This window comes from Myxocyprinus asiaticus, chromosome 28 (assembly GCF_019703515.2).
Source record: "Myxocyprinus asiaticus isolate MX2 ecotype Aquarium Trade chromosome 28, UBuf_Myxa_2, whole genome shotgun sequence".
Lineage (NCBI taxonomy): Eukaryota > Metazoa > Chordata > Actinopteri > Cypriniformes > Catostomidae > Myxocyprinus > Myxocyprinus asiaticus.
The window spans coordinates 24292698-24320242 of NC_059371.1; the positions used below are offsets into that span (position 1 = coordinate 24292698).

The following is a 27545-nucleotide window of genomic DNA, read 5'->3' on the forward strand; positions in this document are numbered from 1 at the left end:
AAATGCTACGGAAAAAGATTGTGAGTCATTGTTTCCTCTTGTCTGTCTTACATGTTAATGGGTTTGAAATCAGAGGGCCAGAGATAGCACAGGGCCCAGACTTCTTTTAAAGCCACTCAGTGACACAGAGTCTCTCAGATGAGCCACTGATGGTAGACATAACAATCTAATAAACTATGAACATGACCTGCAAGGTGAAGGCAGCTAGAATCCCAATAACTACAGTGCTGTTTCAAACAGAACGACAACTTGCACACAAGCTCTACAAAAAAAATAACCCACACCACAATGCAGGACAAGTTATGAGTACCTAGCTTGTCTTAGCAACCACCACAAATAACACAGTGAGCTACTTCTGCTCAAGGCTTAGAAAGTTAACAGTCCCTGATTATTCCAAGTAACAATAAACTACTATGTACTAACTCGCCGTCCCACCCTGTGCACTCTTCCTGCAAAATTGCTTCATTGGTCTCTTAGCGAGTGGCTTTTGCTGCTGTTCCTACATCACACATGGACAAACACACAAAGAGAAGATGGTGTTCTGTGGGACCACTGGGACATCTCACACCACTGACTTTTTATACCCATTATTCATCCAGGCAGGAACACAATGCCACACTTGGTCATGTCTTCATCAGATTACAACCAATATTTAGTCTCAGTTGGCTTTCAAACCACATCTATTGCTGGGAATGTCCAACACTTAACAACATGAACAGCAACACAGTATTTAGTATCCTGAGAATCATTAGGTTCATCAAGTGAAGGTTATACAATTCATGGAATTTGTAGGAATGAGTGAGATTTTTTCATTGCATATTATAACAATTTGATTGAAAAGTTGAATTGCAAAATTAACATACATTTCAGAATTTCTTAGTTTTTGGCATGTCCTCCATTTGCTTTAATGACAGCATGCACTTTAGCTGGCATGGACTCCACAAATTTGTGCAAAACCTGATGATCCGTGTTATCCTAGCATGATACTTTTTCCAAAGAGCATCTTGTGTGCTTCAATGGAAGCAAGGAAATCTGACCTTTTGTACAAAGGATTCTTTGTTTTGAAATTTTCAAAATCCTCAAACTTCTTTTATTTCTAGGATTAAATTAGATTTTGAAACTAAGATTTTAATGTGGTCTTTTGGACCACACTGTCTGTATGTACTATATATACACTGGGTGCCCAAAATTAGGCAAGTGAGTATTCTGATCTTATCATTATTTCCATGCACATTTCCAACTCCAAACCATAAAAACTTGAATGCTTATTGGATTCAATAATTTTCAGGTGGTATGTATTTGTGTAATGAGGGAGGGTGTGGCAAAAGTGACTAACACCTTATATCAAGGTGTGCATAATTATTAGGCAGCTTCATTACCTCAGGTAAAATGGGCCAAAAAAGAGATTTAACTGACACAAAGTCAAATATTGTAAAATGCCTTTCAGACGGATGCAACACTCTTGAAATAGCTAAACTATTGAGGCGTGACCACCGGACAATCAAACGTTTTGTTGCGAAGTCAACTGGGGCGCAAAAAAACGCATGAAGAAAAGGCGCAAATTAACTGCAAAAGACTTGAGAAGAATTAAACGTGAAGCTACCAGGAACCCATTTTCCTCCAAATCTACCACATTCCAGAACTGCAACCTATCTGAAGTGTCCAGAAGTACAAGGTGCCAAGTACTCAGAGACATGGGCAAGGTCAAGAAGGCTGAAACACGACCACCACTGAATATATTCACAAGTTGAAGCGTCAAGATTGGGCAAAGAAATACATGAAGACAGATTTTTCAAAGGTTTTATGGACAGATGAAATGAGAGTGACTCTTGATGGACCAGATGGATGGGCCCGTGGCTGGATCACTAATGGACACAGGACACCACTTCGATTCAGGTGCCAGCAAGGTGGAGGAGGGGTACTGGTATGGGCTGCTATCATTAAGGATGAGGTAGTTGGACCTTTTTGAATTGAAGATGGACTGAAACTCAACTCTCAAACCTACTGCCAGTTTCTGGAAAGTACTTTCTTCAAGCAGTGGTACAGGAAGAAGTCCTCAGCATTCAAGAAGAACTTTATGCAGGACAATGCTCCATCACATGCATCCAAGTACTCCATTGCTTTGCTAGCCAGCAAGGGCCTCAAAGACGCCCAAATAATGACTTGGCCCCCTCCCTCACCTGACTTAAATCCTACTGAGAACTTGTGGGCCCTTCTCAAACGTGAGATTTACAGTGAGGGAAAACACACCTCTTTGAACAGCATTTGGGAGGCTGTGGTTGCTGCTTCAGCGAAAGTTGATCGTGAACAGATCAAGAAACTGACAGACTCCATGGATGGAAGGCTCATGGCAGTTATTGAAAAGAAGGGTGGCTATTTTATTATTTGGCTATTTTGAAAGGCCAAAAATTTTATTTAATTGTCACTTTGTGTTACTTATTTGTTGCACCTACTCTAAAAATTGAGAATAAACAATTGAGTTGGGAGAAATTTTTTTTTTTGTAATTTAGATGCCTAATAATTGTGCACACTTATTTATTCCCCTGAGAAAGACAAAACTCACTTTTACTTTGTTAAACATTCAGGTCTGAGGTTCAATAACATTTTGGATTGACTGAGAGCATTGTGTTTGTTCAACAATAAAATGAGGAATACAATTTGCCTAATAATTGGGCACGCAGTGTATTTGCATGCATGCACATGTGAATAAGATAAATGTCCCCAGGTGATGACAACAGGCCAGGCTGCATAATGCAGGCCAGCGTGTTTTAGTGCCATGCCAGCATACAGCTCTGAACCACAGTCCATCAGTGGCCTCTCTTCCCAACACTTATGTGCATGACGCACTTTGTCGCTGGATTTATTTAAGCCCTGCACACTGGGGTGTTAATTCCATGGACAGCTTTTTAAAACAGGAAACATGTTTGGGAACTTCTTTCATTCGCATTCTAAACAAGACATGCAGGTTGTTCAATCTTGTTTCAACACAGCTAGGAACAAAACCAGTCCAGGTGGCAAATAAGCCATAGACCTAATAATGTAGAAAAGCCCTACATGGCAAAAATGTCAAAGTGATGTAACAGTCAATATTATAAGTTATGAAAGGTGTTGTAACAATCGATTCAGCAGGTTTGACTGTAAACACTGTATCCTTAGCATCCGAAATAACTGTCATTGCATTATCAAATCTAGAATAAACATGTCACTGTTGGCATGCCACTGCAAAGAACATAATTATAACTAATTATTAATTTCCCAAACAAACATTAAGCCTAATCATACACTTAGAGGAATCAAAAGTAATAAACACTGACAGGAAAATGAAGTAATTTGCTTTCTGCTGATGGGAAACAGCGCGAAAGACATGTCACAGGAAAGAACACATCACCTTAAAGACAAAAATCTGTAATTACCGTTACATCATAAGGAGTGCTTATGAGAATAGTTCTGGTAAACAATGAATTACTAATAAACATACATGCTATGAGATTTGGATCATCTTGTGCAACTAGGGTTGGGCGGTATGGCATTGAGCAATCTGGCTACAAAAAATCTCGCTATTTTTTGCCTTTTGACATTATTCAACATATATGATGATATTTATGTATTTGCTCTGAAATGGCTTAAAAGTTAGTAAAACATCTCTGTCTTAATGCTCTCATTGTGCAGGTCGCGAGACAATGATTGATTGCAAAACTACTGATGTTACAAAGCAGAAAACTCACGCTTCTCTCCAAATTGTGCCGCAGATGTGCACTTGAAATGTAGACAGAACAGTTAATAATATTGGCAGTGATTTAGTTTTGACATATCGCACAATGTTGTGTGCTCTTGGGGTAGACACAGAGTAACTGTAGGTTATTTATGGTTTCCGAGTAACATCACAGCTAGGTGCAATAACATACTGTAGAATTCAACTGATGTGTGGTCACAAGGTCACAGGAAGTGCATATATCTGATTTTTTACAATGGTGTCAAATGTGGCACATCCATTATCATCATATTTATAACGTATTGTTTATCTAAACAAGATCAAATTAAATGTGATTAAGTCCCCTTTTTTTCTTTTTTTTAAAAAAGTTTTTAAGAAGCAAGATTTTAGAAAAATAGACATTACCACATGGTTACGCAATGAATAAAAACCAATTGCATTTCCAGCATTCTTTTTAATTTAATTTTTTTAGTATTTTACTTTGTGATATTTCTACCATTACTGTGATATAACATTATTAGTAATTATTATATTATTAGTTATTGTGATATACCGCCCACCTCTCGGCCCAACAGATACCAGACACCCAAATAAAACACACCCAATGAAACTCATAATTAAGAGCTTGGTACTTACGGTGCAGGCTGAGGGAGATATTGATGGACTTCTCCTCCGTGAAGCTCTTGGCATTGGGGAACTTGGCACACTTGAGCTGGGTGGCAGCAGGTGAGTCGCCCATATGGATCCAGCACACGAGCTCCTGGGTGTAGATGAAGTCCATGGCGGTGGTCTGCTTGGTGTTGATGGAGATGGGGTTGGCTCCACTCAAAGACGTGGCTTGGATGTTCTGGGAGTTGGCTATGAGGAGGTATGGATGTCGATCTACGGGGTCTTAAATATCGGAAAACATGGGAGTCTTGTCATTTCCAAAACAAAGGATTTGACAAACGAATGAAGAACCAGGATTCTCACACCTACTGACCTACTGACTAATATATACAACTTTAAAAAAATATTTATATATTTTTTTTTTGTTTGTTTAAACTTTATTATCCATTCAATTTATTAGCAATTTATTTTCATTCACAAACAGCAGTTTACAGCATAATGAAATATTTTAGAAGAGAGCATAGCTAGGAAAACGTATATTCATTTTAGAAATTACTTCTTAAAGGTTGTATTAATTTTTCAAAAATTGAAAACTCAATTTTAAAGTTCCAAGGATTTCCAGGACCGTGGAAACCCTTAATAACAAAGGAGTAGCAGAAAGTGTGTTTGTTTCCTACCATTCTTGGCCTTGCATGAGCGGTTATCTGGCTGAGGCAGGTAGCCCTCCACACAGCTGCAGGTGTAGGAGCCCTCTGTGTTTGTACATGTCTGACTGCAGGTCCCATACACCGCACACTCATTAAAGTCTGAAGTCAAGAAAACCACACAGTTGGAAAAGTCAGCCACTACACTTCCTCAATATTTACAGTTATCGCTTAATAACAAAAGAGATCTCTGATCATAAAGGTACAGGACCAGAGCTCACCTTTGCATGTCTTCCCATCCTCTCCCACCTCGTAGCCATTCCTGCAGTAGCACTTGGGGCCTGACAGTGTGACTGAACAATTGTACTGGCAGCCCATGATGGTGCAGTTATGTGCAAACTCTACAACACACAAAAAAGGAGAGAATAGAGTCACAAACTGAGATCTGCACCAGCAATAAGAATACAGATGAAATACTGAACGTAGAACTCCTGAGATTCTATCGGTTGATGATTATATCAAACGTATTTCTGCTGAAATCTATCAATAAATTGAGATGTTCATACAGGATCAAAGTGTTTTGGAACATGGTTAACCAGGTCACCACCAGCTTAGCCAAGCTCTAACCAGTTTAACCTAGATGGTGTACAAAGACGTCCTCGACCCCACAGTGGAAGTCGTCTGATCAACCACCCAAACCAGCTTGGACAAGCTAAAAAAAACAGTTTCCTCCACTTAGAAACCATGTGAAACCAGTTACAATCAGAAGCTGTCCTAACCAGACATGACCATCTCTTTCATGTAAATCTGATTTTATGTCATAACTACTTGTTGTTGTCAAAAATAATGCACGACAGGCCATGTTTAGCGGTCACTTGGCTTCTATTTCTGTGATGTCCACATATTAAGAATCAATTATGTTCTAATCGGCTGTGTTTGTGTCATGTTGCACAGCATTTTTACTTTCATTGTGTACAGACACTGGAATCTTGTATTGCATTAGGACAAGGTATTATCTTGCTTTTGCAGTGTTTTTTCTGCAGGGATAATTGAGAAGGATTCTTAGATTCTAAGGTTCTAGAGTGGTGGAGATGTATTAAAGTGCTGTGGTGTACTGTGTTATCATTTAGCTGAATCAGTTGATGTGCTATAACTCTTGACTCAGACTTGTTACAAGGGTCTCTGTACGGTGAGTGCCGATCTGAAAAATGCAGAATTGGAAAAAGTTTTTGGCACACAAACATGTGACGCCTTTTATTATGCTTATCCTGGAGATATCAATGTTGGGAGAAACCAGCTGTCATACATGATTTCTGCTGTAAACAGAGTGCTTTGTGTACTGTGAAAAGAGTGTAGATGAAATAAAGCCTTCAATGCCTTTGGAGGAGCCTTTAAGATATCTTGGAAAAATAAGAAAGTGCTAGGGGGTGGTGGGCGTTGGTGGCTTTACTGTTCAAACAACCAAAAACACACAGACACAGTGCATATGATTAAAAGGTTTGGGTGGACACAGATAAGTGAGCTTGGTTTTATACTGTGGGTCTTGCTGTGCTGCCAAACAGTGTATCACTGTCCACCAACCGCTGTATGAACTCAGAGTGCGGCTTCACTCAGACAAAAAACAAGTCTACACGTGCCCAGTGGAGAGACACGCACGCACGCACGCACACACAGGTCTCAGAAAGCCACATCCATCACAACAGTCATATTGTTTGATTAATTAATGTGGGAACGGTTCAAGGAAGTGCAAATCGGGGGACCTGGGTAGCTTAACGAGTATTGACGCTGACTACCACCCCTGGAGTCATGAGTTCGAATCTAGGGTATGCTGAGTGACTCCAGCCAGGTCTCTTAAGCAACCAAATTGGCCCGACAGCTAGGGAGGGTAGAGTCATATGGGGTAACCTCCTCATGGTCTCGATTATTGGTTCTCGCTCTCAATGGGGCGCGTGGCAAGTTGTGCGTGGATCGCAGAGAGTAGCTTGAGCCTCCACATGCTGGGAGTCTCCGCGGTGTCATGCACAACGAGCCACGTGATAAGATGCGTGGATTGACTGTCTCAGAAGCAGAGGCAACCGAGACCTGTCCTCCGCCACCTGGATTGAGGTAACCGTGCCACCACGAGGACCTACTAAGTAGTGGGAATTGGGCATTCAAAATTGGGGATAAAAGGGGATAAAATTATATATATTTAAAAAAGGAAGTGCAAATCACAACAGTCATTTTTATTGAAGGAGTTCTTTATAATCCTTTGTCAAATGTAGGACATTTGTAAACATTTTAGCAAAAACTTTGTTTAAACCTGGTATTAATACTTGTCTCGCAGGATTTTATCACAAGTGGACAGCACAAAATACTGGGGTAAATGGCTCCAATGCATCTTGTAGATACATTGTGATCTAATCACTCAAACCACGGAAAGGATGCATGTTATAACAGCACATTTGAAGTGAAAATGCTAATGCATCCTTGATGCATCCAGGACAACCTCTGAAAGACCTCCTAATATGTAATAATTGGGCCAAAACAAAATGTTTTAAACTTTCTCAGCTGGTGCAGCTTTCAAAGAAAGCAACTGTCTGTTTTCGAGAAAAAAAAAGAAAGAAAAGAAACATGCATGCACATGCATTAGACTTCTTGGAATATCTTCAGAATGCCTGACATATGCCTGGCATAAAGTAAGGGCCATCAATCAAATCACTCAGACTACTTTCAGAAGGAGAGCATATGGCCAGATCACATTAGCAGAATCAGTGCTAAAGCGCTTGGACATCAACAACAACAACCTACTCAAAGTAAGTTGTCACAATGAAACCTGCCATTAAACAGTGGCATAGATTTCATTTGAACACTGGGGGGGTGACTGGGGAACATGTCCCCACCATCACAAGCACCAAAACAAAATATCCAAAAATATCAAAACATTGTTTTGACCAACAAATAGTCATTGACAAACTAACTGTATAAATTTATGACATTAACACATGACAACCTGCCCTGAAATGATAACTTTCATGAAAAATCTGCCTTCAAAATATAGTTGACCTTTCCCTTAATGTATACCAATGTGGTTTGATTATGTATGCTTGTTTACCCAGCTATAACAAAATCATGAAGATAACAGCCCCGCTCCCCGGCACACGCACAGTTGAGCCTGCTTTCCCAAAGGCTTAACTGATGGCTTTGGAGAGCACTTCTAAGGAAGAACAATCATGATGGTCATACTGTAATATCGTTTCAAACAAAATTTCCAAAAAAAGTGAGTTCCTTTAAAAGTGAGCCACCACGAGGACTTATGTGTCATGTAAATTTAGACCCATCACATCGTATAAGTAGACTGTAGAGACTGCCTACTGATTTCAAGGCAATTTAAAAAAATACTTTTTCATCCTATGAAATAGTGTATGGCTTTCCAATTATCAAAATACATTCATATATTTTAATAAATGTCCCTTAATATCTGTTAAACTGTGAAAGATGAAAGAAAGATATATGTTTAAGTTGCACTTAATGGACTTAAGAGTGGTTACAAGCTCTCGTTAACTTAAAAACGTTTTTACGTACTACTTAATGGTTTTGGGAAACGTGTGTTAGAGATTAAGTGCAACCAGAGACTAATTAGCAGAGACAGGCCACTTCTATTAAAATGAATGGGAGAAACTGGAACGCCCAACCAAGATGCTCTAGCACTCAATGGTCAACCGATGAAGAAAGGAAGTCCCGCCTTACAGGTAAAAGAACCAATAACCTTTTAGATACAGACATCGCCTGTAAATCATCTTGAGAACATGCATGCGCATTAGCTATACAAGCCGAGAACATTGCGTTTTTGTGTGTAATCTGAGGTAAAAAGCATGATGATACCAGCGTTGTCAGATTTTACTGCTGATTTGAAATATGTTCTTGAACAACAGTTTTTGAGATTTCTATGTTCCCCCATTCAAGTAGATAGGAGCTGCACTGTCATGACTGAAAATTGGAAATAGTCTCCAGGGAGTATTCCAAAGATGGCTGCCAGTGAACTGATTTGCTAGAAAGACTTTGGTGCAACTTAAGGGTTACTAACGTTCGACTTAGTGCTTCAGGAAACCCAGCCTATAAAGTTCACACTTTATTCCAGAGGAGTGCCATAATAGACAAACCACACTTCATTGCAGATTACAATTACAATAATAGAAGCTATTTATGCTGCCTGGAATGCATAACCGGAATTAATTTACATAACACTGTTAAATTTGAGCAGACAGCTTGCTTCATATATTTTTTCCACATTTTGAACAGCACTCATTTCGAGAGACAATTACTTCTAACAGCAACAATTTTAGAGAAAAGGTTTCACATTTACGTTATGCTCTGTGACTGACACTGTGTTCAGATTGTTCACCTTATGAATAAAGGTGTGTTTTCTACACATAGAGCAATAGAAGGTATCCTTCACCGTCAACTTTCTATACTTGCATCCAACACATACTTTATGTATGAATGTGAACATGATATTTAACATGTATTTAATTACATAACAAATAGAAACTGAAAACAATTAATGTATTACAAAACCAAAAACCAGTGTTAAATGCATTGAATCCCATAGGTCACGCATATGGGGCATATGTGGGTCGCATATGACCAATTACACGTGACCTATGGGATTCGATGCATTTAACACATTCTATAGATATGAAAAATGCTCTTATAATATTACAAATATTCAACTAAATAAAAAATAAAAAGTCAGTTCACATGATAGAAGACACCTTAAATTGGCAGATCAAAAGACCACTTCATGTAAAAATGTCTAAAAAACTAGACACTGGGTCATTTTTGACCCACATATGCATTCTAGGTTTAATAGGGTTTTGAACTAGGGGTTTAAAAAACATACATACAAAACCTCTGCTAGAGAAAGCACATACAGTTTTTTAACTCCAAATGTTATCACTATTGAGATAACCTTTGTAACGACCCTGTGTGACAACAAGCACCGGACTTTCCTAATCAATGAGCAAAAACAAATGTTTTTAAACTTTGTCTAGGTACAGGATTAAAAGAAAACAACTATTAGAGTGAAGAAAATGTTTTTGAACAGATTTCACTGTCTGACTTCAACATTCAGTGACAAACTGATGTAAAAAGAGTATAAATGTGCAAAAAAAATTTTTTTTGAAACTTCCCTAGAAAATTGACAGAATCCTACCACAAGTGGTAACAGGAGACACATTTTCAAAAGAATGAGTGACGTGTTATTAGGGCTGGGAAAAGAAATAGATTCTGTTACAAATCGCGATTCTTGAGCCAAATGATTTTAAAATCATCTCCCTGAGGAAATATATATGTATGTATGTATATATGTATGTGTATATATAGCACTGTATAGCCTTCATTCCTCAAAACAATGATTGACTGATGAGCTTCTAGAGAAAGATCCTTTTTTGCCATTTTTGACCTAATATTGACCTTAAGACATGCCAGTCTATTGCATACTGTGGCAACTCAAAAACAAACACAAAGACAATGTTAAGCTTCATTTAAAGAACCAATTAGCTTTCAGCTGTGTTTGATATAATGGCAAATGATTTTATTGTACCAAAGTAGCGATTTAGCATGATTACTCAAGGATAAGGTGTTGGAGTGATGGCTGCTGGAAATGGAGCCTGTCTAGATTTGATCAAAAATGATTTTTTCAAATAGTGATGGTGCTGTTTTTTTACATCAGTAATGTCCTGACTATACTTTGAGATCAGTTGAATGACACTTTGGTGAATAAAAGTACCAATTTCCTTCCGAAACAGCAAAATCTGTACATTATTCCAAACTTTTGGCCACCAGTGTGTGTGTGTGTGTGTGTGTATATATATATATATATATATATATATATATATATATATATATATATATATATATATATTTTCTTTATTTTTATTTTGTTTTTGCATTGCTACAATGATTAATAGATAAATATAAGAAGCTATATTTGTACAGATTTCCACTTAACAGGTTTTCTCTGAGAAGCTTCATCTCTTTAATTCTTTACATTTAGTCCTTTAACGCACCGCTGCTACAGCCATCAAAGTGCCGTTTGTTCACTGTCAGACGTCAAAATCCTCTGCTGTGATCAATGTTCCTGTTATTATGCATAATCCAAAAGTTTATTTGAGAGATTGTGGAGAATATTTGTCAGAAGTCATTCTGCAGATTCTGTCTGACACTGCTTTAATAAATAGTTTAGCTGTAAAAAGGCTTATCAAACTGATGGATTCCATAAACTACATTTCGCGCACAGCATTATTTTTAATCTAACAGCCAGGGTATTCATGCGCAATAGCGGGTAATTTCACACATTTACCCACCACTATTGACAACAAATGCCACTAGACGCAAAGATGCATGCTTGAGGAAATACACCTCATTATATTTTGAAGAACAGACGAAAGAAATCCTGGCGAAGCACGTGTCTGATTTGCTTTTTTGTTCAGAAGTTCATTTGCGCTTTGGCACCAACGCAGCGCAATCGTGTCTCGTGGAACACGCAAAATGATGACTTCTCACCTTTTTTTCTCTCTGTCAGTCATCTGGGAGCAGTTTGAAAGAATAGTGTTGAAATGCTGCACAGGATCTCAGACTACCTCAGGATGCATATGCAAATAAGATGCAATGACATAGGGACTACATGTGATGTGTGTCATAATTCAGTGCAGCCCCAGAAATGGTTCTTGAACAAGTTTACTCTTTAGCCTCCATTTGTATGTTGCAAAATTATCATTATGATAATAGTAATAGCCTATGGTAATGTTATATTTTATATTCTAAAATAACAAAATTAATTTGATAAGTTAAAATTGTTTATTGTATAGATGTATTTGTTGAATACAAATGGACATAATGCAGCCTTACACATGGGTTCCTTTGCACTAACTAGTGGCATAGCTGAGACAACGCACTGACTGGTCGATTGGTAGTTTTGCACATCCCTATCTTTTACCCGCAAATTATATATTACATAGTGAAAACATTTGTCATTTCAGACAAAACTGTTCTTCAATATACATTTCTTTCTTTTTATGAAGTTTTTCTATCAAAACATCAAATCGCAATGGTTACAGAATCGCAATACATATCAAATCAGCTTTAGGAAATATCGTTGTAATATCGAATCGGGAGGTCTGTGGCAATTCCCAGCCCTACGTGTTATACTAGCAATATAACATTGTTTTATATATCAATGTTACCCTGAGGCACTCTGAGGTAGTTGTCAATAGCCTAAGGTATTCTGTAAGTTATGATCTGGAAAACCGACAATGTTCAATCAAATTAAACCACAACGCACTGGAACGGTGTGTGTGTGTGTGTGTGTGTGTGTGTGTGTGTGTGTGAGTGAGAGAGTGAGTGAGAGAGAGAGAGAGAGAGAGATAGAGAGCGAGCATTGAAGAGGAGATTCTACAACACAGCTCACACAAAGGCTGTGGCACTGACAGGCACAATGAGGCTTTTGTGGAATGTGTAGAAAGAGAAAGATGTGCAGGCAAAACACTGTGGCCTGTATCGAATCAATTCCCTCCACCAATCCCAGTTTGTGCCAGGCCAAACTCATACACTGACCTCACATCCACAAAAAAAAACACAATACTACACAAAACAGAGCAGAGGGCATTAGGGGTGTGGCATGATGCATTTCAACTGATTACCTCAAAACTGACAGTCACAACATATTGACAGACTGACAGACAAGTGCAGCCTCCTATTCCCACAGCCATGCCTTGCCCTATGGGTATGCTGTCTGTAACACTCCGGTGTGGTTGTACATTATAACATAACCCATGTGTTTGTGGTTTAGTGAGGCAACGGTAATTTTTTGGAGATTATTTCAAGTAACCTTAAAGAAATAAAGTCTTCTGAAGCCATACAATAGCTTTGTGTGAGGAACAGATCTAATATAAGTCGTTCTTCACAGAAATTCCTGTTTTGCTCCATCCTCATCCATTTAAATATGGCATGTTTAGAGTCAGTTTTGACAGAAATGACTTTGTTTTCATTGACAATTGCATGTAACATCAATCACAACATGGCAAGTTTGAAGTAAAAAATAAGTATTAATAATTACAATTAACACAGTGAAGTGCTTGGGGGGGGGGCAACATGAGGAAAGACAGACAGAAAGATACTGAATAGAGGAAAGAGCTGTATGATTTAATACCACACCACAGAATCTTTCTAAGGCAGCAGCTACAAAACCACTGGCACTCAGACCTAAATTCGGCCTTCTACCGCACTGCATGCAAACCACTCAACCTGTTACAAAACAGCTATTAACAACAGGTCCAGGGTCAGCTCTGCTCCAAATGTCAGGACAGCTTCTTCAGAAACACGTCACTGTGTCATTCTGGAAGTCCACCTCTCGCCTGACTGAGCATTAGCAGAGAATCAGGACACAGAACAGGAAATGGATGAAAATGTAATGCTGCCTACTTTGGCACTTATGATTTCCATCAATATTTCAAATGATGAGCTGGGGAGTAACTAATGAAAAGTAGTGATGCTGCTAACTTGGGTACATTTTTCAGTAATATGAAAGTAGCTCAGACAGTTTTCAGAATAGTGCAGTTTTCCCAGTGAAATCACTATTTTCCAACAAGTAGCGGTACAGTGTGACCGAGCTCTACATGCCATTTTCATGTGACAGTTGCACACGCAGCCTTACAACACGCTTAACTGAAAAACAAATAAATAAATAATGAAATACACTCTTAGAATCTCCTCTCAGTCTTTCAAATATCTTTGGGAAGGCCAATATTTATTTATTTATTCATTTTGTAGTGAGTTGGTTTGTTCAGACTGGTTCATATTAACTGGTTAAAAAAAACAATAACAATCAGTTGATTTTGTAGCGAAATACATCCTTAGTCCTGTTATTTGATTGTTTTTCACAATGTTTTCAATTAAGTTATAAAAAATTCAATTGTATTAGTTATGGAAATATGTGTAATACTGAAGAGGATAAATCCAGCAACACTTGTTGAAGGGAGAGATTAGATTAAAAAAAAAAAAAAAGAAAAGAAAAAGATGCATTTCGGCACATAAGCCTTCGTCAGGGTTTACAAAGTTAGCCTTCTATTGTAAGTGCCTCACTGTAACTTAAGTTCATTTCAAGGCAAGTCAGTCCACTCGGCAGTCATCTTTAAGGCTCCCGGGCTGCTATTTCTATGGATACAAGTGGCATGAATTACAGCTCCTATCTACTTGAATGGGGGAAGACCAAAATCTCCTCAAGTTGACTGACAGGTGATGATAAAGGAAAAGTTCACCCAAAAATTAAAATTCTCCTATAATTTACTCACCCTCATGCCACCCCAGATGTGCATGACTTTTTTTCTTCTGCAGAACACAAATGAAGATTTTTAGAAGAATATCTCAGCTCTGTTGGTCCTCACAATGCAAGTGAATGGTGGCCAAAACTCTGAAGGTACAAATAACACACAAAGGCAGCATAGAAGTAATCCATTCTCCAGTGGTTTATTCATTATCCTCTGAAGTGATCCAATCGGTTTTGAAATCCAAAATATAACTCCTTTCTCACAGTACATTTTGCCATTGCAGTCTTTAGGCACGATTATGATTTCAAGCTTGATTACACATCCTAGTTCTTGACACATGCGCAGAGTGATAGATGGCACTATAGGAAGTGTAATCGAGCTTAAAATCATGATCACCAAGGAGACTGCTTTCAAGAAATATAGTGAAAAAGGAATTACAATTCATTCTGTTCTCACCCAAAAATGATTGGATCGCTTTAGAAGACATGGATTAAACCACTGGAGTCATATGGATCACTTTTATGATGCCTTTATTTGATATTTGGACCTTCAGAGTTCTGGCCACCATTCACTTGCATTGTATGGACCTACAGAGCTCAGATATTCTTCTAAAATATTTGTCTGTGTTCAGCAGAAGAAAGAAATTCATTCATATCTAAGATGGCCTGAGGATGAGTAAATGATGAGAGAATTTTCATTTTTGGGTGAACTACCTCTTTACCTCTGAGGCGGGTCTTTTTCTTTTTTCTTTTTTTTTTTTTTTATGAAAAGGATGAACAAGTTGAAATAAATGTTTTGTGGTTAATCTATATTATGCCACAAATGCTGTCAATTGCAATGAACCCGGTATAATATGCAGAACTTAACATGCAGAGACAAATATAAGTAGGCCAACTAAAAGCAAACGATCCGTCCAGCTTGACACAACAACATTCACTCAACCAATGGCGTGAGTTTGGGGTGGGACAAAAATCAGTTTGTTTGATGAACAGCAGATGAGGGGCATATTCAGAAGGCTGTATGAAAACAATTCCATTCAGTGGCACTAGTGGCACAGAAATTACACACTTCAGATTTAATATAACATTTGATGTCGTCAACTTAATTGATATCCTCCTTTTTGCTGTGCCAGATAAATGCTGCTTGTTTTAAGTGACTTATATAATGTGATAGCTTTATAATGCTTATTTTTCATTAGTAAATTGCAGTGTAACTCACTACGTTTTAGCTCCTTGATTGTAGTTAAACCCTTTTAAGTTATAAGTAGCTTGGCAATCTACAGTTTCCGTAGCTTCCCAAACACTGGATGAACAGATAAGATGTTTTGGGAAATATGATGTCTACATCTTGCTACAACATCTCACATCGTTATGGGGACCCTCTGAACATAATATTTTTGAGTTTTTAATCACTGCAACAACCTGTCAAAAAACATATGCCATTTAATTCTAGTGGTGGAGGAAATAAACCATTAAGGCTCTCTGCAAGGGCATGCTGCACTGACGCATAGCGTGCATTAAAAATGTGAAGCACTTTATAGCACTTATGAATGTGCCATGTTTGTGTGTAAAATTTCTCACGGTCGAGACGACAGACCCCCACAGGCTAATGTGTGTATGTGTTTTGATAATGATTGGGAAAGCTGTGCTGAAAACATTCTTCAGACAGTAAGACAGAGTTCATGTCGGGTCCGGACAATGAACTTCAGCTTTGGTCTGCGTGTGGTGTGCAGTAATGATTGGGAAAAATGTGTACAAATCTTTCTTCAGTAAGCAGTTTTGTATAGTTTCAAAGTACACACAACACCCACAGACCAACACAGAAGTTTATTGACTCTTAACCCCCCCAAAAAAATAAATAAATAAATAAATAAACTCTCGCCGTGTCTGATGTAAAAGTGTAAAAGTTGAACTCGAACAAATGCCTAAACCAAAAATGAAAATAATGGCAAACATCTATTTGATATGAAATAATTTGTTCCCCAAAAATGAAAATTCTGTCCTCATGTCCTTCCAGACCTGTATGACTTTCTTATGTCAAACACAAAAGGCTAAATTTCAATCTGTTCCTCGAACAATGCTGGCATATGCCTTCAGGACAATTCGCACATGCTTATGGGCTACATTTATAATACTATTATGGTGCGTTTGCATCCTTTTTGAAGCTTAAAAGCTTCAGCTTAATTCTTTGTAATTGAATAGATTTATATAAAAAAAAATAAAAATAAAAAAAAAAGACCACTCAAATTTTGTTCTTTTGTGTTCAAAAGAAGAATGTCATGCAGGTATGGAACAACATGAGGGAGATTAAATATGACAGAAATTTCATTTTGGATGAACTATGTTTAATTGTAACACTACTCTAAAAAGTGCATATTGGTCCCATCAATACTGTTGATCGGCCTCCCTGTTCTGTCAAAATATTATGCAGTAAACAGAGCCAACCTCACCTATCACTGCAGTGAAAACATTGTGAAGCTCTACAATTTAACAGACACAAATGGATAAGCCATTGCCCAGAATGATAGGCTGTTGCCAGAGCCGAGAGCCAAACTCAGATAAAGTTGCTTTTCTGCTAGTGGCTTTTGCAAACAGCAGTGCAAAGTTCTATTTTAAAGGGCCAATCACTCTTGTAAGTGCCGTGTATTTGCTCACATGTGTGCGCAGTCTCCTGTGTGAAGAGGGAACCAAACAGGGAAAAGGCCCTCTAATACGGGGCTAATAGATGAATAACACAGGATAAACATCGGCACCATGGCCTGCTGTTGTCTGACCATTAGCGCAAGCTAAATTTTCAACTTATAGAAGGACAGTCAAGTTCTCCATTTGATAAAGTAGTTAACTACACTACAAGCTACAAACAAAAAGTAAATTACCAACTGAAGTTCCTAAAGGTGCCAATTTTATTACTATCAAATTACATTCAATACGGTCATATTATCAGCGCAGCATTCATCTACAAGAATAAATAAATGAGGATTTAAATTAGTGTGACATTAACTTAGATCAAATACAACTAATGAAACCAAAAACACCTTAATTTAGTTGAAAGTGAATCTTAAAAAGTGATAAACAAGTCCCAGGGACTTCTGGGAACTCTTTTGAGAAATGACAAATTTGACAAATCAGTGAATCGGTTCATTCCATTCTAATGACCTTTCCAAACAAACTGGTTTGGTAAAATAAATCATAAGGATGCTAAACTGCTACGTGTTGCCAACAGAAAAAATAAATCAAAAATAAAATCACTAAGTAATGGAAATGCTACAGTATTTTTTGGGGAAAAAATCTAAAGCTACAGTCACTTAACAATTTAGTATGTATAATGTGTTCTACTACTTTCTGCAATAAAGGCATCTAAGAGCAGTTTGTGAACAGAAACAGGAACAGGAGTTTGAGTTAAGATAATTGTAAAACTAATGTAGCATATCATCAGCTCACTGTATTATTTTGTTGGCAATAAAAAACGCTTAGTCCTCTTGTTTTTTTTGCTGCTATATAAGTTGTGTTAGTCTGAATGCGACTTCATCTAAATTCAACTGCATAATTTCCTTAAAAGGAACCAAAAATATTTGCATCTATAAATTTGACTGTTATACAACTGTGTGTGAATAGGGCTGGGCGATATGGCTTCAGAAATTATATCTTGATATTTTTTTAGCCCACTGACGAAATTCGATACATATCTTGATAACTATGTATTTGCTTTAAAACAAAAATGTAATCAGAGCAACCATCATTTCATCCAAACAGCCACTGTAGCCAAGTAGAGAAATGAGATTTAATTATGAGATTTTGATATGCACTTATATATATATATATATATATATATATATATATATATACACATACACACACTATATTGCCAAAAGTATTCGCTCACCCATCCAAATAATTGAATTCAGGTGTTCCAATCACTTCCATGGCCACAGGTGTATAAAATGAAGCACCTAGGTATGCAGACTGCTTCTACAAACATTTGTGAAAGAATGGGCCGTTCTCAGGAGCTCAGTGAATTCCAGCGTGGTACTGTGATAGGATGCCACCTGTGCAACAAGTCCAGTCTTGAAATTTCCTTGCTACTAAATATTCCACAGTCAACTGTCAGTGGTATTATAACAAAGTGGAAGCGATTGGGAATGACAGCAACTCAGCCACGAAGTGGTAGGCCACGTAAAATGACAGAGCGGGGTCAGCAGATGCTAAGGCACATAGTGCGCAGAGGTCGCCAACTTTCTGCAGAGTCAATCGCTACAGACCTCCAAAGTTCATGTGGCCTTCAGATTAGCTCAAGAACAGTGCGTAGGGAGCTTCATGGAATGGGTTTCCATGGCCGAGCAGCTGCATCCAAGCCATACATCACCAAGTGCAATGCAAAGCGTCGGATGCAGTGGTGTAAAGCACGCTGCGACTGGACTCTAGAGCAGTGGAGACGCGTTCTCTGGAGTGACGAATCACGCTTCTCCATCTGGCAATCTGATGGATGAGTCTGGGTTTGGCGGTTGCCAGGAGAACGGTACTTGTCTGACTGCATTGTGCCAACTGTGAAGTTTGGTGGAGGGGGGATTATGGCGTGGGGTTGTTTTTCAGGAGCTGGGCTTGGCCCCTTAGTTCCAGTGAAAGGAACTCTGAATGCTTCAGCATACCAAGAGATTTTGGACAATTCCATGCTCCCAACTTTGTGGGAACAGTTTGGGGATGGCCCTTCCTGTTCCAACATGACTGCGCACCAGTGCACAAAGCAAGGTCCATAAAGACATGGATGAGCAAGTCTGGTGTGGAAGAACTTGACTGGCCTGCACAGAGTCCTGACCTCAACCCGATAGAGCACCTTTGGGATGAATTAGAGCGAAGACTGCGAGCCAGGCCTTCTCGTCCAACATCAGTGTCTAACCTCACAAATGCGCTTCTGGAAGAATGGTCAAAAATTCCCATAAACACACTCCTAAACCTTGTGGAAAGCCTTCCCAGAAGAGTTGAAGCTGTTATAGCTGCAAAGGGTGGGCCGACATCATATTAAACCCTATGGATTAAGAATGGGATGTCACTTAAGTTCATATGCGTCTAAAGGCAGATGAGCGAATACTTTTGGCAATATAGTGTATATATATATATATATATATATATATATATATATATATATATATATATATATATATATATATATATAAAAAACAATTTAAAAATTTTTTTTTTTTACTAAAACTTTATTGTGAATGAACAAGGAGTGCAAAAACTACTTCACTCACTTATTTTTTGGAACCCAGTTAAATATAGCAAAAATTATAACTGTGGGACCAAGTCAAGTGAATTACTAAAACATTATACTGAATTATCATTTTTATTTTGAGGATCAGATTTGTGTTATACAAAAGTAATATATTTCTGTCCTATTTAATTCCACCTTCAACTGGAGCTTTTATTTTGACACTATCTCCTTTTCTGTTATACTGCGCCACATTTGTAGATTTGTATAATAACTTGTGGTTACTAATGTTTGGAATTGTGCAAATGCTTGAACATTCAGTACTTTGGATTTCACAATGCACATGAACTGCTCTGAAAGAGCTAAAAACACAAGCCCATGAGGCCCGAATGTGCACAGAACAGCATGTCACAGTTTTATTCTGAGGCGCACACAGACCTTGTTTACCCATCTTAAATCGCAGCTATTTGTGGTCTAATAATCACGTGACCATATCATAATTTTTATGCTATTTTGATTAATTGTGCAACCCTGAAGAATCGTGAAATTAGTCTACTGATGCATACTTTATGAAATTTAAATGGCCAGATAAAAACCACATTAAAATATCACGATATTGCTTAATTTTATTTTGTCAGCAAAATCCTCGCAATTATATCGTGAATATTCAATCTATCGCCCAGCCCTATTTGTGAACTATCCTTTAAGAAGGAATCACAGCTGATTTTTAGAGCTAATATTCCATTCTACGATATTCCGCACAATATTGACAGAAATTAACAGAAGCTAGGCAGAAACTAAGACATGGCTGTATCTTCAACCAATAGATAATTTGTTTAGTGTGCTATTTAAATCACTGAACTTTCCTTTCCTTTATTCAAATAAAAAATATTCTACATAAACCCGGAGTGAAAATATACATCATAAAACAGTATAATACAAGCAAACATATTAATGGCAATACATGAAGTTTGTTCACAATTGATGACAATTATGAAGCATGATCACACTGTTGATTTTCTTTTAACAATGATTTTCAGGTACCAGTAAATCTCAAGCATACTCTGACTGTTCATCAAAAACATTTATTTTGGAAAGGGCTGACAGATTTGGGTCCATGTCTTCACAGCAGATGAAAATGGACAGATCTTGAAACATCTTTAAAAGGCTTCACTACGGAATGATTAAATGAAGACTGCAGGGAGCCAATTAAATCTGCCAATAGGGGAAACAAAATCACCTCATGAATAAAGGGATAGTTCACCCAAAAATTGAAATTCTCATTCACTCACCTTCCTGTCATTCCAAACCCATATGACTGACTTTCTTTTTCTTCTGTGGAACACAAAAGGAGATGCTATGATCTGACTGCCTCAGTCTCTAATCAAATTTATTGTTTGGAAAAAAGATGCAATGAAAGTGGATGGTGACTGAGGCTGTCATTCCATAACATTCTCTCCTTTCCTTATATGTTCCACATAAGAAAGTCGTAAGGGTTTGGAACAACATGGTAAGCATATGATGACAGAATTGTAATTTTCGGGTGAACTATCCCTTTCAGACTGTTTCAAAACTGTTCTTAGCTCAGTTAGTGGATTAAAAAATCCCAGGATAAGATGAACCAGACTTGCATGACCATGGCAGATACAGCATATCAGCAGTCAGTAAGGGAAGTAAGTGTTCCATCACTGATTCCCTGATCCTGTTCTGCACTCCCGTACATCACTACATTATTAACATAGCAGCAAGACATATTGCACTGTGATAAAATTCCTACAAGCCTCAGTCCTCTCTCGCTCATTCCCCTTGTCAACAGCTCTGAGATAATTACTCAGAAATATAGACGACAAAGTGGGTTTTGAAAACGGCATGGCGGAGTCGCTTGCACAATCTCCACGTTTGTTTGGGGCAAACAGCGCAATGCTTGTGAAATTGCAAACCTTTCTGTGAAACCAGGAACAAGCAAACATCCAACAGGAAAGGCATGTGAGTATGTTGTATATGTTCCATGCAATTTATGTGAAAGAGTGTGTTTACCTCTGGGTTCAAAGGGCCAGCATTTAAGCCGGTGGATACATGAAGTGTGTGTACGTGTGTGGGTACGTGTGTGTGAGTTTAAGCTCAAAGTGCTCGACAGGGGCCAGGTCAGAAAAGTACATTATTCATCATTTAGCCTTTAAAACCTCAAGCATAGTCGGTCACTGGAACATTCCAGCAGTGTGGAAAGAAGGTTGTAGATAGACCTGGACTAGAGTTACTAAGATATATTGGACCTCACAATCTAATCATTCTGTTCCAAATGAGATTTAACTGTCAGTTTGATTTCATTCAATTACTCGCTAAGTGGGTGGATTACTTTAAAGATTTGATCAACTGGATGAGCACATCTAAATAAGGACTTTGGACACAAACAAGATGAGTGCTAGATAACTCATGTGGTGATGCTGATATTAACCATGCTTCTTTAGAAGCCAAACCTTTGTGGACAAAGCATAGGGTTTCAAACATAGACTTTGACACTGAAGTGATGCCACAAATTAAAATATCTGTCTGGTTGACAGTATTAGGCATTTGCGATACACAAATTTTGCACTGGTTAAGTTGACACTGTATTGAAGAGAAACCATCAATCCTAACCATAACTGTAGTATGGCAAGCCTAAGCAAAACAGCAGTGTAATTGCAACAGTGTTATGCTTTCATACTGACAGGGTTTCTGCTGCATAATAAAATTGAGGATCTATATAGAAAATAAAGTGAATTCTGGGTTGCTACTAGGGGTAGACCAATATATACATTTTACAATTAATCAGTGCCGATAGTTGCTATTTGGAACTATTGGCTTTCGGCAAATTACATGCCAAACATTATTTGTTTTTTAATTCTTCCATGTTCTTCAGTGGCTGGTGCAAGAGGATTCTACAGTTAGAATAACTTGGATCTATAATATACCAGTGGCCTCCAGAGGTGAAATAAAAACAATCACACACTGACAACATTCATTCATATTTTTATCCTCACTTCAATGCAAATGTGGTTATTTTGATTTGATAAATCATGTGTAGTAGGGATGCACCAAGGTATTGGCCGCCAATATTTATTGGCCAATTATTTAGCAAATTAAAACCATCTGCAAATCGGTTTAAGGCATGAAAACGCAGATATGAAAAAACGATGGATTCAAATGTATAATCCAGAAATAATGATAGCCACAGAATGTACAGTCTCTTTCTCACATTAATGAGGAAAAAAACTTTGTTACAGACAAGACAGTTGTGAAAGCAGCGCCTACATATACATGATGAGGTAAAACCATCCAAATCACTTTGAAATCAGCAAACACTGACTTCTTAGACATTGGTATGGTATCCATTAAGGCTGCATGATTGATTGCGCTAAAGGAATGTTCCGGGTTCAATACAAGTTAAGCTTAATCGACAGCACTTGTAGCATAATGCTGATTTTCTTTTAAAAAAGCAAAACAAAAAAAAAAAATCGAGGTTACAGTGAGGCACTTATAATGGAAGTGAATATGGCATGTGGACATGTTTTTAAGGATTTAAAAGCAGAAATACGAAGCTTATAATTTTATAAAAGCACTTTCATTAATTATTCTGTTAAAGCTCATGCATTATTTGAGCTGTAAAGTTGTTTAAATTGTAATTTTTACAGTCATTTTAGGGTTTAAGGGTGTGTTGACATTTACATCGTCATGGTAACGAAGTTGTCAATAGACTAAAACGTTACACAGAAAAGGTTAGTTAGTGATTTTATCACACTAAAATAGTGTTTACACACATATTGTTTATGTCTTGTGGCTACACTTTTGAAAAAGTTAGTATTTTAATGTTAAAAAAATTGGCCCCATTCACTTCCATTGTAAGTGTCTCACTGTAACCTCGGTTTTTGCTTTTTTTAAAGAAAAGGAGGGACGAGTCAAAATAAATTTTTGGTGGTAATCAACATTATGCCACAAACGCTGTTGATTGAGCTTAACCTGTATTGAACCCGAAACATTCCTTTAAGTCTGAACTAGCAATATAGATTTGTGCGATTACTAAACATTGAAAGCTTAAAAATAGACTGCATTCAGCGATTCAGTCAGCACTGTGTAAGCAAGCAGCGCCCTCTAGCAGTGTGTATGGCATTCTCCTTTATACTACAATAGAACTTAAAAGGGTGTTTTGTTCCTTTGGTAACTTTTAATTTTTCCATGATGTGGTTGACATTTCCGTGGAATTGCCCAACATATGCATAATATAAATTTGTGATGTTCTATTATATATAGTACAAACATGTAAAATGTGAGTTCTGTTGTTTTGGACTACAAAAACAAAATGCAAAAATATTTTAGAACAAAGTACAAAACAATCTTCTATTTTTCACATCAATCATCATGCTTTGATATTTACTTATTTTTCAATATTTTTTTTTTTCTTTTCATATTTTTATCTTCTATTTATCTTCGTTGTGGCTCTCTTTACAATTTTGGCCTGTCATGTGTTCAACAGATCCAATCCATGTTCAATGGAAATTACTCATTTTCAGAACAATTAAACCGGTGTACCTCTTTGCAAATGTTTTTTTTTCACTGCAAAACAGTGATCTGATGAAAACATTTGGTGGCAAAATATAGGTATCGTAACCAGTTATTTTCTTTTTTTTTTTCATTATTGGTATTGGACAAAACATTTCATATTGGTGAATCCCTAGTTCCAAGTTGAAGTGAGGGCATGAAAAGAAAAATGTGACTATATGGAAATGTGCTCCGTTAGCACATACAACTTCATATATTGTGAATAATAATAAAACAAATCTAGTGAAATATATTTACACAATCCTTAATCTGGTAAATATATAAGTGATAAAGAGATTTATTTGGTAAATACTTATAATTGTAACAGAGCCAAGTCTTCGTTATTTCAAAATAAGAGTTCTGAAATAAGTGTATTTCAGGCTTGTTCATGGTCCTAAGTTATGCTCCAAATTTGGGATTTTGGTTTCACAATGTTCTTTGAGTTCTGCCTTGGGTTGAGTGCCTTTCCTCTGAACCCTGGGTTCTGACTGAGCTGCAAGTGGATCTGCCACTCACTCTGGAGATCTGTTGCTGTCATTCACTAATTGCAACTAAGGCAGAGCTAGATCAAGTTTAAAAGACGCTCTGTGATTGCATCTCTCTCCCTTCAGACCTGCCAAGAGATCAGAACCCTTGTTGTAAAACATCCTGTTATTAGTTATTAGTTAGATATTAGTATGTTAAGTTACTTAAAAGTTAATGTTAAGTTTACCAAACGGTGTCTTATTGCTGTAATTTTATGAGTGCCAAAGCCTTTGTGTTTTTCTTTTCATTGTTGCGGAGTATAAAATAGGTTAGGCAGAGAGTGCCGGATAACTTTGTTTTGGCTCTGCCTCTTTTTCTTTTCATTTTCTTTGAAAGAAAGACAGGTCTGATCATAGCATAGTATAGACCATTTAAGTTTTGTTTTGTTGGGCTGGCATTCATTGTTCTCACTCCAAAGGTAAGCAATGAGGATGCATAGTTGATGTGCATGTTTGTTAACTACATTATTTTTAAATAAACATACTCGTGTTGTTAACTGCATTGTTAAACTTGTCTCATTCCTTTTATGTTGCGGTCCAAGAAAACCACTAGACCTCAGAAAACATTGTCTCATAATTTTCCTCACGTGCAACTTCAATACTTCGCTTTCATAGGTCACGAAGAGCTAGCAAAAGCCACAACATGTATGTTAGATCCAATACCAACAAAGCTCTTAAAAGAGGTATTCCCCGTAATCTCAGAAACTCTTCTTAATATTATTAACTCCTCGCTATCCTTCGGACATGTCCCAACAAACTTTAAAATGGCAGTTATCAAACCACTTATTAAGAAGCCACAACTTGATCCTGGAGAATTGGCTAATTACAGACCGATTTCAAATCTCCCGTTTATGTCGAAAATACTAGAAAATGTAGTATCCTCCCAACTATGTTCATTTCTACAGAGAAACAGTATATATGAACAATTTCAGTCAGGATTTAGGCCCCATCACAGTACAGAGACTGCACTTAGAGTTACAGATGACTTGCTCTTATCATCTGATCGTGGCTGCATTTCACTTCTAGTGCTTTTAGATCTTGGTGCTGCATTTGACACGATAGATCACGACAATCTCTTGAATAGGCTAGAGAATTATGTTGGGATTTGTGGACTTGCATTAGCATAGTTTAGGTCCTATTTAGCAGACCACTTTGTCTATGTAAATGAGGAATTGTCAAACCAAACAAAAAGTATGGAGTGCCACAGGGATCAGTTTTAGGGCCTCTGCTATTCTCCTTGTATATGCTTCCCTTGGGAGATATTATCAGGAATCGTGGAATATGTTATGCTGACGATACCCAACTTTATATTTCTTCAAAACCCGACGAAATTTCACAATTCTCCAAATTAGCAGAGTGTATCAATGAAATAAAAGATTGGATGGCCAGAAATTTCCTTCTACTCAGTTCCAATAAAACAGAGGTACTAATTATTGGACCACAAACCTCTAAAAACAAGCCGCTAAAATATGATTTGACTCTTGATGAATGTACCGTTACATCGTCTTCAAAAGTGAAGAACTTGGGTGTTATATTTTATACCAATCTGTCCTTTGAAAATCAAATCCTTCCACCTAAGAAATATTGCTAAATTACGACACTTGCTCTCTGTTGCTGATGCCGAAAAACTGATTCATGCGTTTATGACCTCAAGACTCGATTATTGTAATGCATTACTGGGAGGATGTCCAGCAAGATCAATAAATAAACTTCAATTGGTTCAAAATGCAGCAGCCAGAGTGCTGACTAGAACCAAGAAATGTGATCATATTAGCCCCATTTTATCGTCGTTACATTGCCTACCTGTTAAATTTCGTATTCATTTTAAAATCATTAACTACGTTCAAAGCTTTGAATGGTCTAGCTCCACAGTACTTAAGTGACCTTCTACCACGCTATATTCCATCATGTTAATTTAAATTGCAAAATTCTGGCCTGTTAATAGTTCCTACAATGTCAAAATCCACAAAAGGAGGTAGATCCTTTTCATATTTGGCTCCTAAACTATGGAATAGTCTCCCTAACACTGTTCGAGATGACTCACTCAGTTTAAGTCTACACTAAAGACTCATCTATTTAGCCAGACATACACCCAATTTATCCTTCAACTCACAATTAGGCTGCTTTAGTTAGTTCTGTCGGAACCAGAAATATTGATCATGATCTATAACTCTGCAATAAATTTAATGGCATCTATGCTAATATTATTCTATTTGTTTCCCTGTCTCAACCTCAGGACTGCTATCCTGAGGTCACCAGAACCGGCTGGATCCATTCCTGCTTCGTATTGGACTCCACTGCTACATGTCTCCGAGTGATGATGACTAATAGCAGCTGGTGCCAGCCAAACATCACTTCAGTCTATTATGATGGACTTCAGAGGATGAACTGATGCCAACTCCAACCATAAGACATGGGATACATCATATGCCATTGCCTGAACCTTGGATTTAGGATAGACTTCACCGAAATTACCGGCCGGTTGAACTGCGATGCACCTAACTGATCTCTGCCTGCATCACCTCGGTCTAATGATGGACCACACTCTTATAATGAGATACAGAGACTCAGTTAATTACCAACAAAACCCTTCATCAGCAAACTAACAAGGACAATTGCATCTATGTGAACTTCTGCAGTTAATCCAGAATGGACTTCAAAGACATTAGTCATTAATCTTACAGTTCATACAAAATCTTTGTTTAAACACTGACCCTTAACACTTACTTAGTTTAATAATTTTAAACCATGACTTGCACTATACATAAGTAACATTGTCATTATATTCATGATGTTTGCCAGAGGGGAACTGGCCCCCACAGTGAGCCTGGTTTCTCCCAAGATTATTTTTCTCCATTAACCAACATCTTATGGAGTTTTGTGTTCCTTGCCACAGTCGCCTTCGGCTTGCTCACTGGATTTCTTCATACAATTATTATTTAATTACTTATTTTTAAACACAATTCAC

The 27545-nt window shown here is 37.6% G+C and overlaps 2 protein-coding genes across 2 annotated transcripts in view; one reads left to right on the forward strand and one right to left on the reverse strand.

Annotated features, from left to right (window-relative positions):
* LOC127419518 (formin-like protein 3) overlaps positions 1–27545 on the forward strand; it is a 489255-nt gene that overhangs the window by 180696 nt on the left and 281014 nt on the right. The gene's annotated exons all lie outside the window — the stretch shown is intronic.
* Positions 1–27545, reverse strand: part of LOC127419517 (low-density lipoprotein receptor-related protein 1-like) — a 193324-nt gene that overhangs the window by 107423 nt on the left and 58356 nt on the right. The window contains exons 4-6 of the mRNA XM_051660970.1: positions 5247–5366; positions 4999–5127; positions 4349–4603 (exon numbers count right to left, since the gene is read on the reverse strand). Of these exons, the coding sequence (XP_051516930.1) occupies positions 4349–4603; positions 4999–5127; positions 5247–5366 (504 nt within the window). The remainder of the gene's footprint in view (positions 1–4348; positions 4604–4998; positions 5128–5246; positions 5367–27545) is intronic.